Below are 16,657 nucleotides of genomic sequence, written 5' to 3'. Positions count from 1 at the left end.
AAACTTGTTGGACTAAAACCTGGGTGTTGTGCGATTTTTGATCTTGTCCACCCCAGGCCAACTATGGCACTTCCACATCATGGCTACTATAGACATAATGGCATACGCATTCCTGGGTGAGGGTAAATGGAGAATCTAATTATTCCAGTGGGTAATTGCTCCTGTATGTTATAAAGAGAAATTGTGTAACTTTGCCTTGTTTCCTGTTGAAAATGGAAAATGTGAGGTGATCTCACTGAGTATTCAGGGAGTGGATGGAGTAGATAGAGAAACTACTTTTCTCTTGAGATGAGTTCAGAACGAGTGCCATGTCCTTTAGATTTGAGCTATGTCATTTGGGAGTGATGTCAGGAAGTACTTCACACAAAAGATAATAGAGATTTCAAATACTTCAGAAAAGCTGTTGAGGCTGGGGTTAAGTAGAAAATTTCAAAACTGGGGTTGATGGATTTTTGTTAGATCAAGAATGCTAAGGGTCTCCGAGCCATTGGGGATAAAGGTAACTGATATACAGATCAGCCATGATCAACCTGAATGATGGAATGGGATTGATGGCCTGAATGACATCCTCTTATTCCTAGATTCACTATCAAGTTTGGTGCCTGCTAGTGAGAATTGAAACATTTCTACCTTGCTCTCGTGAGACTGGTTATTTTACAACTTACTATGAATGCATCTTATTTTGTTGCTGAAATAAATATTGGCTACAGATCGCATTGTTGGAATTCTCTGGTTCTAGGACATTGATCTGATTGATATCCTGTGGAGACAGGACATAGATCTGGGCGCTGGGAGAGAGGTTTTCGACTACAATTACAGACAGAAGGAAAATGAGCAAGAAGAAGAAGAGCAGAGCAAGAAGAATGAAGAGAAAGACAGAAATGAGAGGAGTGGAATGCTGCATGGGACTGTTCAAGTGGATGGGGAGACAGGAGAAAATGTTCCCAATCAGGTACTGGTTTGTAGTTCAGGATTGATAGTTTACCCTCCCCGATAGCCTGCTACTTAATTCTGGATATTCATAGAATCATGCAACACAGGTGGACATTCAGTCTACCGTGCCTATGCCAGCACTTTGAAAGAGTTATTCAATTGGTCCCTACACTTTTTTCCTCCATAGACATGAAATGTTTTCCCTGATCAAGAATTTATCTAATTCCTTTTTGGAAGTTACAGTTGGATTTGCTTTTGCTTTACATACAACACACTCTGGATTGTTATAACTTGTTTTACCTTTTTAAAATAAGGTTTCTCCTAATTTCCCTTGAGGTTCTGTTACCAATTATCTTAAATCTGCATCTTATTTCCTGACCTTTGTGCTAACTGAAACTCTTTACAAAGCCTGATCATTTTGTACACCTATATCAAATGTGACCTTAAGGAGAATGATCCCGGCTTCTCCAGTCTATATGTGTAACTCAAGTCCTGCATCTACCACCAACAGTTGCCTTTTTTCTGATTTTGCATTGAGTTGCAAACTCTACTATTGCACTTCACAGTCCAGACTGCGTAACCCAGGCAGCATGACAGGCCAGAAGTAAGGATCTGCTAACACATTTAACAACCACCTAATCTCAAAATCTTTGCGATCTGAGTAAAATGTGAATTTTGAAAGCTTCCTTTTAATCTGCATTCCAGCTTTCCCAAAGGCTGGGAGACATTAAAATGGAATAATCAGAACATGTCCAGGACTGTTTGAACTATGATTTCATTGCATTTGGCTTCTCTCTGTCAAGCCAAAGTAAAAAGGAGCTCCTAAGAGGCCTGTGGCAAAGTGCTAACTGAAATTCCATCTGTGTTTGTCCTTCACAGACTGAAATTAGAAAGATCATGGACTACTACACTACCTTACTGCATGTTAGACTGAAAGGAGTTCATCAGAAAAGGTGGTTAATGAACAATGGCAGACGTTTAAGAAAATAGCTTGACTTAGAAGAAGGGTTCTAGCAAGAGAACAAACTACCATAATTAACTCAGGGAGTTAAGGTCAACATCAACTTTAAAGAAGCAATATCAAATGTGGCAGAAGTTCGTAGTAAGCCAAAGGAATGAGTGATTTTAAAATCCAACAAAAGATGTCCAAGAAAATAGAGCAAGCAAATTAATGGAGGGGAAAGTAGCAAATAATGCAAAAACTGATAATAAAAGCTTCTTTGAAATAGGTGAAAAACAATTGAGGCTAAAGTGAATATAGTCCCCTTGAAGAAGGAGGCTGGGGAAATGGGGAATCAGGAGATGGTAAGATGGTGGATGTATTGTTAGTAAACTTTTGAGAATCCTTAGATTCTCAAATGTGCCAAAGAATTGGAGAACTACTGATGTTAACACCTTTATTCAAAAAGGGAAGGGAACAAAAAGGATGAGCAACTATAGGCCAGTTAGCTTAACATCTGATGTTGGGAAAATGTTAGATTGTTATAAAGGATGTAACAAAACATTTAAATATCGATAATCTAATCAAGCAGAGCCAGCATGGCTTCTTGAAGAGGAAATCATGCCTGACAAATTTATTAGAATTGTTTGAGGTGGTGTCAAGCAGGATAGATAAAGGGGAATGAGGGGATGTAATAAAATTTTGGATTTCCGAAAAAGCATTTGATAAGGTACTGCACATCAGGCGACTTAAGATAAGAGCACGTGGTTTTTTGGGGATAGTGCATTAGCATGGATAAAGGATTGGCTAACGAATGGAAAACAGCGAGTTGGGGTAAGGGGACACTTGCAGGATCACAACCTGAAACAAGTGTTCTGCCGCAGGGATCGGTTCTAGATCCACAATTATTTACAATGTATAAATGATTTGGAAGAAGAAGTAAATGTATTATCGCCAAGCTTGTGGTTGACACAAAAACAGGTAGAAAGTCAAGTGGTGAGGATGACAGAACCCGTGTAATTCTTTCCCACGGACAACTGTAGAGCTGGGTTATTAAGTATTTTCAAGGCTGTTGTAGAGAGATTTTATAAAGGAGTTGAGGGTTATGGGGAAAAGTCAAGACACTGAATTTGAGGATTATCAAATCAGTCATGATCTCATTGAATGGCAGAATGGCCTACTTCTGCTCCTACATCTCAATCTTACAGAGTAAAGGGCTGAATGGTCAGGTTGTTCCTACCCAGTTTAACTTGGGAAAGCTCATGTCTAATTTGTGTGAGCAGCATTGGTGTTTTAAGCTGCTTGAGGATAGACTTTGTGGCTGTTGATACCAGAGCTCCTACCTCATTCATCCAGCCATTTGAGTATATGTTACCTCTGTATCCATGCTGCAGACTTTTAAAATCATTAATTCTATAACATTGCACAACTGCGCAGTTATTTGCCTGCCCTAATGAATAAGGTATTATCCTGTGCAGCACTGAATGACATTGATAAAAATTGCAGATCCTTTGTTGATTCGCGTTGTATAATCCAGAATAGGAAAGGGAAATGTTTACATCAGAACTTGGAACGCAGCACTCACTAGAGAGAGTACAAGTCTGCTTTTATTCGTTCTGCCAAAGTGGAGAATACACATTTTTAACACACTTTACTCCCATCTGTCAATGTTTTGCATACTTACACAATTTATTTCCTCTTGACAACTTCCTTTCTTGCCTATCTTGGTGTCATTGGCAGATATAGTCACTGTACACATTCAGTCTCTGTATCCAAGTTGTTGATATAGATTGTAAATCATTGAGGCTCCCATCTCTGATCGCTGTGGGATTCCACTACTTGTTCCAACTACTTTGCCAACCCAAAAACCATCCAGTTAATCCCTACTCTTGTAGCAAACCAATCCTCTTTTAAGGAATACCTTCTAAAATGGTATTGGCCTTGAAAGGAATGCAGTGCTGGTTTACCAGAATGATACCTGGGCTCCAAAGATTACATTACAAAGAACGATGACAAGCTGTGGTTGAATTTGCTGGAGTTTAGAAAATTAAGGTGAATGGATAAAGGTTTTAATATGTTAGGAGCAGGAAGGAGAGAGAGTATTTCTGCTGATTGGGAGTACAAGTCAAGGGAATGTAGCCTGAAGGTTATATCCAGACCTTTGAATGAAATTCGGAAGTACATTGACTTCATAAAGCAGTACAACTTTAGAATTCTCCTCTTGTAAAGTGTGGTTGATGATCAATCAGTTAACTTTAACTGATATTTGATTACCAAAGGTTACAACACCTTTTTTTTTTTCAGTATTTGTTGCATTAGGACACGGATTTGAATGAGCTGGACTGTCCTCTGAAATAATAGGAATGTAGCTGAATATGGGCACATTTTGTTGCAACATGATCTCATTTTTAAAAAATACTTGATGACAAAATGAATAGCAATAATGATTTTCAAAAGTTGCATAAATGCACAAAATGAGACTGACTTGGTTTGTTGCTAGTGCCCATTGGTGTGTTCTGGCCTTTATCATTGGTTGCTAGATGCTTAGGTTGCTTACTTGCCTAACATAGATGTAACATTGTTATATAACTCTTTAACAAAAACAAAATGCTGGAAAAAATCAGCAGGTCTGGCAGCATCTGTAGAGAGAAAAAGTGTTAATGTTGAGTCCAGTGAGCCTTTGTCACTAACTAACTTTGCAACTTAGACAAAGTAGCCATTTGCACACAGCATGGAAAAGAGAGAGGGCATTCATGTCCTAGAAAATAAGATTGAGGAAATCTTTTTGTTTGGAGTGAGACTCTGAGTTTGCTGGATCTAATATTTGGAAATAATGCAAAGAAGTTCTTCATAAAATGCACCGTGAATGAATGAATGCAAGATTTTAAGAAAACTGTTGGACAGTGGCTAGCTTCTCATCATTTATACAATTCTCCAATTTTTTTTTTTCTTTCATCCTTAGTGGATGATCTCTCATTTGCATAACATTTTCAGCACCGTAATGGACCTTTCAGCTTCTCACTATATGCTGAACTACAGTCTTCCCTTTCCCTGGTTCTAACCACTTCAAAGAATTCAATGCTTTAAATTTTGTCAGCATTAAACGTTGCCTCTTACATAGTTTTGCTCAGTTAAATTGCAAGCATGCTTTGCAATTTTCTATTCCTGTCTAGCCTACACTATTTTAATGTTGTCATTCAATTTAGGAAAATCTTCATCCAAAGTTTTAAATATGGTGTAAAATTGAGGCTCCAGCACAGTAATCCTCCCAGTCATTATCCCAACTTTTTTTTTCTTTCTTTCTCTCTTTGTCTCTGTCTTTCTGTTTCCCATCCAATATCCAGCCCAGATCAGTAGGCTCACTTTTTTGCCAAATAGTTTTATTTAACTTTAAGGAAACTTCCTTTAGTAAGAAAGCCAATCGGTACTAATGCTGCCAACATTGCTCCATTCATTTGCCTATATTTTGATCATCTGTTTAACTTGACATCTCAAAACTGCCTTATGTGCTTGCTGTGACATTGAGAGGCAGTATTAACCCCTGTGTTGACTGAAGCTAATCAGATTCAGCGTTTTTATTTCTCAGGTGCCAGAGTTGACAGAGCAGACTGCACCTTCCTTTGAGGAATGCTTGAGGCTTCTGGATGAAACATTCTCATTTGGGGAGGATTCGGAGGTGAGTGAGCGAATTACAGTGATGTCATTTGTTTGGGTTTAACCTAGAACCATATACCAGTGTGCCTCAAATGCTCCCCCAGGGCAGGTGGTGATTCTGGTCTTATTTTTCATGAAGTAGATACTTGATGGCAACAATAAAGCTGCCCTGTCCAGGAGTGGAACTCCTCGTGAAAATTGTATCTGGTCTTTGGATGGAGCTGGGATCTGCAAATTGGGTTGTATTCCTGAGTTCAGAAGATTAAGGGAGTGATTTTAGGGTTATGATAGGACAGATGAACAGGAAGAGCTTCTTTTGGTTGGGGGGGGGGGTGGGGGGGCGCGGGCGCGGTGGGTGGTGAGGGGTGGGGGGGTGGGGGAGTCTAGGATTGGGAACTATAAGCATTACGCTGTCTCAGTGATTAAGACCAGGGATTGGCGGTTGGACACAGTGCCAAGAGGCATCATCCAGTTGATTAGTGAGGCAAATCTGAAGAAACCTTGATGTTAATTGGCATTAGGAGATAGGTGGCATCACTAGTAACTGCCATGGCAAATACTGAGAACGTTTAATCCAGAACACTACTGTGTGACCATGATAGTGAGAGAAGTGTTAGCTGTCAATTGCTGGGGTTGGGAGCGCTGGCTAGTTGGAGCAAAATGAGAACGGGCACTGGGGGTTTGCCAGTGATGAACACCCAATTTCCAGATAATGGAGCCAAAACCCCCTGGGATCCTGTTTTTAGTTGGGTCCACTGATGTGCTGCATCTAGATGAGTGCTGTGACACTGCGTCTTTCGGCTAAGCTCTCACTGAGGCAGTGAACACCATGTAAATTGTATTCAGCAAAGCATAGCTTTAATCCTTGCATTAGACTCTAGTTACATAGCCAGAGGTGGATTCCGTGATGTAACATGATGCTAAGCTGGCTATGATCATAAACCTGAGCCTGGGAGATGCAGAGCAGATGCTTTTTTACTGTGGTGAATGCAGTAAATCCTTGAGCAAAGTGACTAATGGTTTCCAATCCAGCATCTGCCATTCAGGCAGCTGTTTTACACTCTGTAAGCCTTCTACGTAGGAACACCCTGAGCTACAGTGATGGGGCACAGCACATGACTGAATTTCATGTCTTCTGTTATCAGTTTCCAGAAGCCGTGTCCTCAGTGCTGAATGAGGCCATAGACAATGCTGTGCCCAGCACCAGCGACAGCCTGACTGCAGGCTCGCAGATGACCCTTCTTCCACCTCTCTTGAGGCCAGAGACTCCTTTAGATTTAGAACAACAGTGGCAGGATCTCCTGTCCCTCATGGAGCTACAGGTGAGCATGTTCGGAACTGTGTGCCTGGTTTGTTTGCTCTGCACCAGTGTGTGCAGGTACAGGTGCTTCAAGTTGGTGTCTGGTGCAGAAAGCTCCGTACAATTCATACCCTCACCACATTCTGCCTGTTTGTGCAAGACTGTGTACACTATGAACTGCCTGTGGCTTTGTGAATAAAATGTGTAACCAAGTGAGGTACAACCAAGATTGTCTATCCTAAGTTGGCTAATGCAAATGAAGAGTGAATATTGATCTTGATGCCCCTTGGAATAGGGAATTTTTGCTTGAGTGATGTCTACTCATTCGTGCATGTGTGTTGCATGAGGCCAGTTTGAGCTGAAAACTGATGGTCTCGCAACCCGTCAACACTCATGATATTGGCTTGTACTTAGAGGATTTGGGCCAGGTATTGGGGGACACACAAATGCTCATGGAACCATCCAAATGCAGTTTATTTTTGAAGGAGTAATGAAGAGGATTGATGAGGGCAGAGTGGTGGATATGATCTATATGGAAATAAGGTGTTTGACAAGATTCCTCATGGTAGACTGGTTAGCAAGGTTAGATCACATGGAATTCAGGGAGAACTAACTATTTGGATATAGAACTGGCTCAGAGGTAGAAGACAGAGGGTGGTGGGGGAGGGTTGCTTTTCAGACTGGAGGCCTGTGACCAGTGGTGTGCCACAAGGATCAGATTTGGGTCCACTGCTTTTTGTCATTTATATAAATGATATGGATGTGAACATAGGAGGTATGGTTAGTAAGTTTGCAGATGACACTAAAATTGGAGGTTTAGTGGACAGCGAAGAAGATTACCTCAGTACAATGGGATCTTGATCAGATGGACCAATGGGCCTAGGAGTGGCAGATGGAGTTTAATTTAGGTAAATGTTAGGTGCTGCATTTTTGGAAAGGCAAACCAGGCCAGGACTTATTACTAAGGTCCTGAGAAGTGTTGCTGAACAAAGACACCTTGGAGTGCAGGTTCATAGTTCCTTGAAAGTAGAGGCGCAGGTAGATAGAATAGTGAAGACAACATTTGGTATGGTTGCCTTTATTGGTCAGTGCATTTAGTATAGGAGTTGGGAGGTCATGTTGTGGCTGTACAAGACTTTGGTTCGGTCACCTTTGGAGTGTTGCATGCAGTTCTGGTCTCCCTGCTATACAAGGATGTTGTGAAACTAGAAAGGGTTCAGAAAAGATTTGAGAATGTTGCCAGCTTTGGAGGGTTTGAGCTATAGAGAGAGGCTGACTAGGCTGGGATTGTCTTCCCAAAGCCACGGAAGCTGAGGGGTAACCTTATAAATGTTTATAAAATTGAGGGGTACGGATAGGATAAATAGGCAAGGTCTTTTTTCCAGGGTGGGACAGTCCAAAACTAGAGGGGATAGGTTTAAGGTGAGAGGGGAAGATTTAAGAGAGACCGAAGGGGTAATTTTTTCATTCAGACGGTGGTGCGTGTATGGAATGAGTTGCCAGAGGAAGTGGTGGAGGCTGGTACAATTACAGGATTTAAAAGGCATCTGGAGGGGTATATGAATAGGAAAGGTTTAGAGGGATATGGGTCAGATGCTGGCAAATGGGACTAGATTTATATAGCATATCTGGTCGGCATGGACGAGTTGGACTGAAGGGTGTGTTTCTGTGGTGTATATCTCTGACTGTATGACTCTGAGTTAGTGTCTTCTGGGGTAGAGGGGATAGTTAAATTTGCATTGTTGGATTTACTGCAGAATGTTTTGATGAGACTTCTCCAGGGGCGTTTCTGGACTAAAGTTGAATGCTTCGACCAGAACTAAAGGAAGCAAATTAAAAGATCAAATGTCTGGGTTCGTTCTTCACTCGTACTCCTGATTACATCAACTATTTTACAGTTGGTCACCAGAAACTGAGTACAGCTGATAGAGGCATGATGACTGGTTCCTGAGTTTGTGCTCATCATGAGTACTATAAATGTGTAGCCAACTTTTAAAATCAACTTTTGATCCTCCTTTGCAGGACATGGAGGTGACTGACAGTACAACATCTGCATATAGTAATGACTCTGGGAGCGGCAGTGCTGATGTGCCCACAAATTATAACCAAACTCCTGTCACAGCCATCAATCAAGATGTGAGTCTGCACAATGCCACCTTGCCTCCTTGTGGCCAGGACTTCCCTCCCTTCTTCAATTCAAACTTGGAGAACCCTTCTGTGGATGGTGGTCCCAGTCTCCAACAACTGGCAGCCACCAACTCCACCAACTTTGATGCCGCCTTTGGTTCCACCAATTTCACAGGGATGTTCTTTCCTCCTCGGATTAACGGGACTAGCAATGAGACTTCTGGCTCCAGCTTCCCGGACCCTCTGTCTGGCCTGCTAGATGAGGCGATGCTTGATGAGATCAGCTTTATGGACCTGGCCATGGAAGAAGGATTTGATCCGATGGAGGCCTCACAGATTGAGGAGGAGCTGGACTCTGATTCTGGCCTCTCCCTTGATTCAAGTCACAGCCCTGTATCTCCGAGCAGCTCTGAATCCTCAACCTCCTGCTCTTCCTCTTCTTCCTCCTCCTCCTCCTCTTCGTTTTACCAGGAAGGGGCAGTTGGATACAGCACTGATTCAGAAACTGCGGACTCTGAAGAACTTGAAAGAGAGGGTGCGGTGGGAGGTTATCAACCAGAATACAGCAAGTTCTGCCGAATGAGTTACCAGAATCCGAACTGTTTCCACTCGCTGCCTTACTTAGATCAAGTCAACCACAACCACACTTATAACCTGCCAGCTGGACCATCTGTCTCCAGTCAACAGTATCACCCTGGCCCTGGAAAGAAAGCGCCAATAAAAGAAACTCATTCCAATCGCGTGGATATACACATGGGCCGTGACGAGCGTCGGGCCAGGGCACTGAAGATCCCGTTCTCCAATGACAAAATCATCAATTTGCCCGTTGACGAGTTTAATGAGCTTCTATCCAAGTATCAACTCACTGATGCCCAGCTGACTCTAATCCGTGACATCAGGCGCCGTGGGAAAAACAAACTGGCGGCTCAGAACTGCCGTAAGAGGAAGCTCGACACCATCCTGAATCTGGACCACGATGTGGATCACCTGAAGAAGCAGAAGGCCAGGCTGCTGAAGGAGAAGGTGGAATTTGTCAAGTCCTTACGGCAGATGAAGCAGAAGCTGCAGGAGCTTTACCAGCAGGTCTTTGGCCGCTTGCGGGACGAGGAGGGAAGGCCTTACTGCCCAAGCCAGTACTCCCTGCAATACACCAATGATGGCAGTGTGCTCATCATGCCTCGGGCTCTGATCGCTCAGCAAGGAAAATCAGATAAGAAGAAGAACAATAAGAAGAAATGAAATCTGCAGCCAGCCCTGGTGTCTGGCTTTCAACTGAACTAGAGGAAGGAACTCAGCGAGAGGCAGCGCCTCCAGAAAGCTGCTGCTTTTACAAATAGACAACTGACAATTCGCACCTTCTCATATTTGAAAATATCTTGCAAATCTGACACCTGCAGGTCAGTTAGGATGGAACAGTAACCCAGGAGGGTCAGTGACAGGGCTGTATGGATTGAGTTGGTAGTTTGATTTTGACCACAGCTTAAGAATCAACAAGTGTCTTTCCATTCCTGTTGTGACCCTATTGGGATGGGCAGGTGTATGCACTTGCGTGTCTGGTTGGAGGGAGGGGTGGAAGAGTTTGATTTAGCTGTTGTCTCTCTGATTGAGACACCCTGGCTGTGGGTAACAAACTGCTTGGCAAAATCAATAAGGTTTTTTTTTGTTTAAAAGCCTCTCTGCTTCACACACAGTTTACAAACACAAGCAAGAAACTGAGTTCAGTTGTTACTTGAATATTTCCCTTTTTTTAAAAACAAACTAAGGATGTGATGGGTGAACCAAGGGTGTTTGTTCACAGGCATTTTTCACTTAACAGCTTTAAGACAACTTCAAAGCATGTGTTTTGAAATCAAGGGGGTAAAGGTTACTGATTAGGGGTTGTATAGACAAGGTGCAGTTTCATAAAGACCATTTCCTGTCTGAGACACTGCTACTTGCCGAGTCTCTGGCCTGCCATTCCTAGCATGACCTTGCTCTGCAGACATTTTTGCCAAGTGGTAAATTTCTGGCACGATTTGAAGAGACAATCCACTTCAAGCCCTCATGCAATGGCTATGTTTATTAAGTGCAGAACTCGAGCCTTGCAAATTTAGTCTTATTTATATCAAACACACTACACCCTAACCCTGATTGCCTTGCACTCCATACAGTCTGGGGCAGCTGGATGGAAATGCCCGTAATTCCTTTCCGGAAGAGGCTATTATGAAATTTGAATTGAGGTGGGGCCCAGGCAGTTGTTGCTGCATTTGATCCGTCAGCTACAGCCCACCCCTCCACAATTCCTAAGTTCACCCTGATTAGATGGGGCAATTGACAATTAGGATTTGAGACCTAAGGCAGTTGGTTACTTGCTAATGTGTGATGCAGCTATGGTGCAGGTTATTAAACAGAACAAAGAATATTACAGGAGTATCGTGAACAGGAAACCATGTGGCCACCCAGATTTTCAATGTGATACACTAAGTGAGATGAATTTGTTCTCACTGCCCTCCTCCAACTCCTTCCCAACATCAGATATTTTCTGCTGCCTGTATGGAAGGAGGGAGGCAGAGTGTTAGCTGGAGATGGGGGAAGGGGCATGGAAAAAGAGATGGTTCTTAGAGCTTTCTCAAAGACCGAATAAAATTATGCTGAAGAGCATTGGGGCTATCCTTTGTTTTCCCTATATAGTTAGTGAAATCTGGAGATCTTTGAGGGACCCTCTACTGTTCCCTTTCCTCCACTCAGTGCTGTGATTTAATGGGCTATTTGGTGTCTCCAGATCCCCATTTTTTTGTGCACCAAAAGCATTGAGTGCAGCTCTTCCTTTATGGATTCTTGGTGCAATATATAATCTATTGACGGGTTGCTGCTTCATGTGTGCCTCTAAATCCCAGCCTTTCCCTCCTTCGCCTGCTTTCTTTTATTTTTTGTGCCTGGTCTATCAGCCAAGGCTGATAGACTCGTAGTCCTGCTGTGCTCAGGAGGTCACTACATGGGGATCTGCAAGACTGAAGCACACCATTTTTGATGATTTAGTCAGTACATGTTTTTGAAATGTAGTATGTTGGGTTTAGAGTGGGGATGGGGGACTTTCTATACTAGATTAGCTCTGAAGCAGAAATCAGATGGTTAGTGCAGATTTTACGAACATGCTTGGTCAGGATATTTGTCGTCCTCGATTTTATATCCTGGCACTTGCAGTTTAATTGGAATGAATGCTAACACCATTCTGTGTTGAAAACCTCTGCTGTTTTAATGGAGGGTAAAATAAATGGAATACTATCCCTAATGCAAGACGCACTCTGTATAAAGGGGGAAAGGTGTTCAAAGAGCTTTCAGACTTATCAAAGGCCTAGGAAATCTGAGCGCAGTTCAATCTGAAATTGTTAGTCAAGGAAGATAGTTCAGGTTGGAGTTATTATTGCTTTGCAGAGTGGAAAACATTTTACACTTTTGATCACAAACTGTTATCAAACTAACTAGCTCAGGGTTGTGTAACATCATGGTGATTTAGAGAACGCAGAAAATGAGAAGTGTTCTCGGATCATTTCCATGGTTTATCGATTGGAATTGGAGATGAGTAAAATGGTTCATTCACAACAAAAGGATACTGAGAGTCTGCAGGATGTGTGCGTGTGTGTGTGTTGGGGATATTTTGGTTGCATGTTTGACCTGAATCCTGTCACCTTGCACCTCGAAAGGTGACTATTTCTGTGAAGATGGTGAGTAAGCACTGCATTCTGACCTTTCTGACTGGTGGCTAGTGTGGAGATTTTTAAGAACCAGCTTTTGGCTGCAGCTCATGTTAATCATACTCCAAATACAGAAACCTATAATCTTCAGACAGGTTGGCTACAACTCCCTGTATGTTGGCAGATGATGCGCCCAACCTCTGGTATTGACTGAACCATTTATATAATCTCACTGGCCCTACATTTCCTGCATGGCATGATCAGTTGTGATGCAGTAAACATCCAAAACACTCTGAATGTCAAGATTCAACTCGTCCTTCACTTTAGCAGGGTAAGCAGTAAGAAAGGAGACTTGTGAACAATAGGCAGACATTAATAGAAGTGGCATCCTCCACCTGATTCCAACATTTATCCAGTGGATAAATCCAGTGGATCTCAAGAAATGCTGACAAGATCCTGGGTCAGGTGATGCTGCAGTTTTCCATTAACTTGTTAGTTTACTCCATGTTCAGTAATTAATTTCTAACATAACCTCCCCTTAATTTGTGCCTGAATAAAAGATAAATAGATTTGAAGTTCATAACCAACATTTATCTTTACAGGGAACATACCAGGTGTGACTTTGCATTTTAATTACAGCTAATTTCAAGTGATCTCTTGATTCTTGAGTAAGATGCGTTGCACAAAGTGCTCAGTCCTTCGGCCCCTGTGGTCGGGATGTAATTAGTCAGAGCCAGGATGTGTTGGTATCTGATAGTCCTGAGCTGCGTCTAATACTGCAGTGGGTGTTTTACAACATAACTGTTGCAGCTTTACCTGAAGTTTGCAGCTGGGACCTTTTTTAGTCAGACTCTGGCTCCCTCTACTGCTGCTATGTTAAATTTTACATGCACTGCATTTTTCTTCCCTGAATGCAGTTTGTCTCTCAAAACCCGTGAGTTAGAGACATATTTAACAAGAGAGCTCACACTGGGAAACAAGTTCTGACCCTTTGGCAGAGGAGATGGACAGCTGTAATTGAACTGGAACATGTCCATTAAGAATTGGCAATGCAATACCAAACTGAAGGTCAATTTTCCCCATATCCTGTTCGTGCCTGATGTGTTGCACAGTCTTTGGTGTTGTCAGGCTGCTGCAAGATTGAGCATAGTGCACAGGTTAAAATCCCTGCTGCATTTTATGGAGTTGCATAGAATGTACTGCTCAGAAACTGATCCATGCCAGGGTTTATGCTCAATCCAAGTTCTTCTAATTTCACCTTTCATCATATCCTTCAATTCATTTCTCCCTCAATATTTTTAGCTTCCCCTTAAAGACATCATGACTTTAACCAACTTAACATTGGAATTGCTAAAATAGAAGAAGGAACTTTGAAGATCTGAAAGAAAAACAAATTGCTGGAGAAACTCAGCAGGTCTGGCAGCATCTAAGGAGATAGAGAATCACAATTAACATTTCAAGTTCAGCAGCCCTTCTTCAGATTCTTCCTCTGAAGAAGGGTTGCTGGACTTGAAATGTTAATTGTGTTTCTCTCTCTCCACAGATGCTGCCAGACCTGCTGAGTTTCTTCAACAATTTCTGTTTTTCTGTATGAGTTGCTAAGTATTGTAGACAACTTCCTCTAGGTTTTTGACTGTTTGGTGTCTGGTTTTCCATAAGGCAGGTGTTTAATTTGGGACAGCAACGTCCATATTAAGTTGACTGTGCTAATTTTTTTTTTAGCAGAACAATACAGTCAGTGGATAGGCAAGTTCTCAATTCTTGCAAACAAAGGCTGAATGAAGCTCAAAATTTCAAACACAGATTCAGTACCTGAAGAGATGCAGACAAGATGACAACCATGTTGCTGCATTCTGCCTGTTGGTCTGCATTCTAAAACACTGCCAGCATTTACTTTGGAGCTAAAGCAGATTTCTAATCCTTTACATGTTCCCATTTGCTTAAAAATGAAATAATCGAGGTTTTGAATGCTCTAAATTGCGCTGAGAGGTCATAAACTGGCATGAGGTGTGTCAAGCCTGTCTGTTAAAATTAGTATATTCTCTGATCATACCGTTCCAAATTTCAGTGCCCAGGGACATTGGTCTGCCATCGTTCCCAGGTGTCGATTGCCAAAGAACAGGGGCAGTGTTTCTAGAAACTGAAATCATGGCTAAAGCTGACTCTGCACATCTGGTTAGTTCTGAGGTGGTTTCTAATAGCACCTACTCAACGTTTGCTCAGAACAGATTACTGAGGAGCCTTGTACTCCCAGCTATGTGTGAGATTGTTTCCTTCAGTTGTGTATAAACTTATCACCAGCCTCTGCAGAATAACCAGTTATCTTTTTTTTTGTTTTTTGTACTTATTTATGTTAAGTTATAGATGATGGAGTCTCTCTTCTATTTAATTGTTTGTTTCCTGTCAGATTTGTGCAGATATCTAATGTTGCCTATAACAAATGTCTTTTTCTCTTGGCTTGGCAGGGAATCTCTCAAATCTGTTGTATATTTTTCTTTACATGAAAACTTGCAGCAAACCAGGATTGTTTGGGGAGGGAAATTCAATAAATTAATTCTATTTTCACATGTTTCCCAGGCTAACTATTTTTTTATTTATTTAAACCCTTGATGGACAAATGTGTAAGTAATTCTACCAGGTGTGGTGTTGATGTTAGGAACATTTGGAACAGAGTTGGCCAATCAGCCTTTTGTACTTCCTCTGCTGTTCTAAATCATGGCTGATCCTTTACCTTTAGATACCATTTTCCTCACACTATCCCATATTGCCTGACATCATTAGCACTGAAATCTTATCAATCTATATCATAAATATACTGAACATCTGAGTTTAAAACTGCTTTGGGATAGAAAATTCCAATGATTAACTATTCTCTACACGACAAAATTTCTCATAGTCCCAAACTGCTTGCATCTTAATTGTACTGCCCCCCGTGAAATCTACTTTCTTCAAGGTGAATGGAGACAAAAAGAAAGATGTTCATCTCTACCTCAAGGTTTTGGTAGTCTGTGTTTCTGGATTGGTGATAAAGTTTTGCACCTGCTCTCTTTGGAATTAAGTGATCGTTTCTTTGAAACTGGATAATAAAGTGCAGATGCTTTTCTCACCATCCTACCAGAGGTGGCAGCACAGTCCTGCCCATTTATTTTGACTACACAATAAAGTCCTGCTTATTCTTCTATTTTACCTATTAATGATAGGGTTCCTCATAAGACGATAGTCTTTGTTTTGTCCAATAGTTCTCAATTGAAAAAGCTCTGTCTTGACATCATCTGCTTTTCAACATTGCCAAGTGTACTTTGCAAAAATCTATCCTGGTTATTTCCGAGTCAGGCCAAATGGTGGAGGCCTTTTAAATGAATGGTAGGTGTAACCCAGTTGGAGTCTAAGCCACTTTTCAGCAATCCCATGTGTGCTGATGGGTGGGTGGGTTGGGAGATGAAACACACACTTGGGAGTCCTTCAAAACTTAGGCTATATGTTGACAGAATTCAGTCCAGAAGCATCAATGTAAGATGACCTAAGTCATGTAGGTGTTCCCCTAGGAAGCCTGAACAATGACTTATGCTCCCATAAAGTCTCCCACATCAGGTCAAACATGAGTATGGAAACATCCTGCTATTGAACACACATTCCCTTTGCTTCTGCATCAGTATTCAGTTGCAAACCATCTTGGACATTTCAGGTGAGGATCATCTTCTGATCTGTAAAATGAGTGATCGAGGCTTGGTCTGTACTCAAAATGTTTATGGGGGGAATAAAATCTCCTTGGCTGTCTTGATCCTGTTATCATTAGTTTAACATCTCCACAATCTTCCTTCGTGTTAGGTCAAATCTTTCCATATTGGCCCAGTCCTCCATTCACTACTTTTTAAAAAAAAAGTCATCTGTAGGGGGGAGTTTTTGTCTGTTTTAACATTATCCATAATTAAGAGATAATATGCTCTACTCAGTCAAGGCCTCTCAATTTCACCAACCCTCAGCAATTTAACGAAAGCAAAAAGGGCTGAGAAAACTTTCAGGGTGACT

General features: G+C 41.7%; 1 protein-coding gene across 1 annotated transcript; it reads left to right on the top strand.

Moving 5' to 3' along the window:
• The first annotated feature begins 734 nt into the window (after positions 1 to 734).
• On the top strand, positions 735 to 15,193 carry nfe2l1b (nfe2 like bZIP transcription factor 1b). Its single transcript, XM_048614606.1, has 4 exons — positions 735 to 952; positions 5,460 to 5,549; positions 6,673 to 6,849; positions 8,850 to 15,193. The coding sequence occupies exons 1-4, from the start codon at positions 896 to 898 to the stop codon at positions 10,191 to 10,193; spliced, it is 1,668 nt and encodes a 555-aa protein (XP_048470563.1). The 5' UTR covers positions 735 to 895; the 3' UTR covers positions 10,194 to 15,193.
• Positions 15,194 to 16,657: the final 1,464 nt, after the last annotated feature.

This window comes from Rhincodon typus, chromosome 30 (assembly GCF_021869965.1).
Source record: "Rhincodon typus isolate 14 chromosome 30, sRhiTyp1.1, whole genome shotgun sequence".
NCBI lineage: Eukaryota > Metazoa > Chordata > Chondrichthyes > Orectolobiformes > Rhincodontidae > Rhincodon > Rhincodon typus.
The sequence above is the reverse complement of the archived record's forward strand: the minus strand, read 5'-3'. Positions and strand labels throughout refer to the sequence as shown.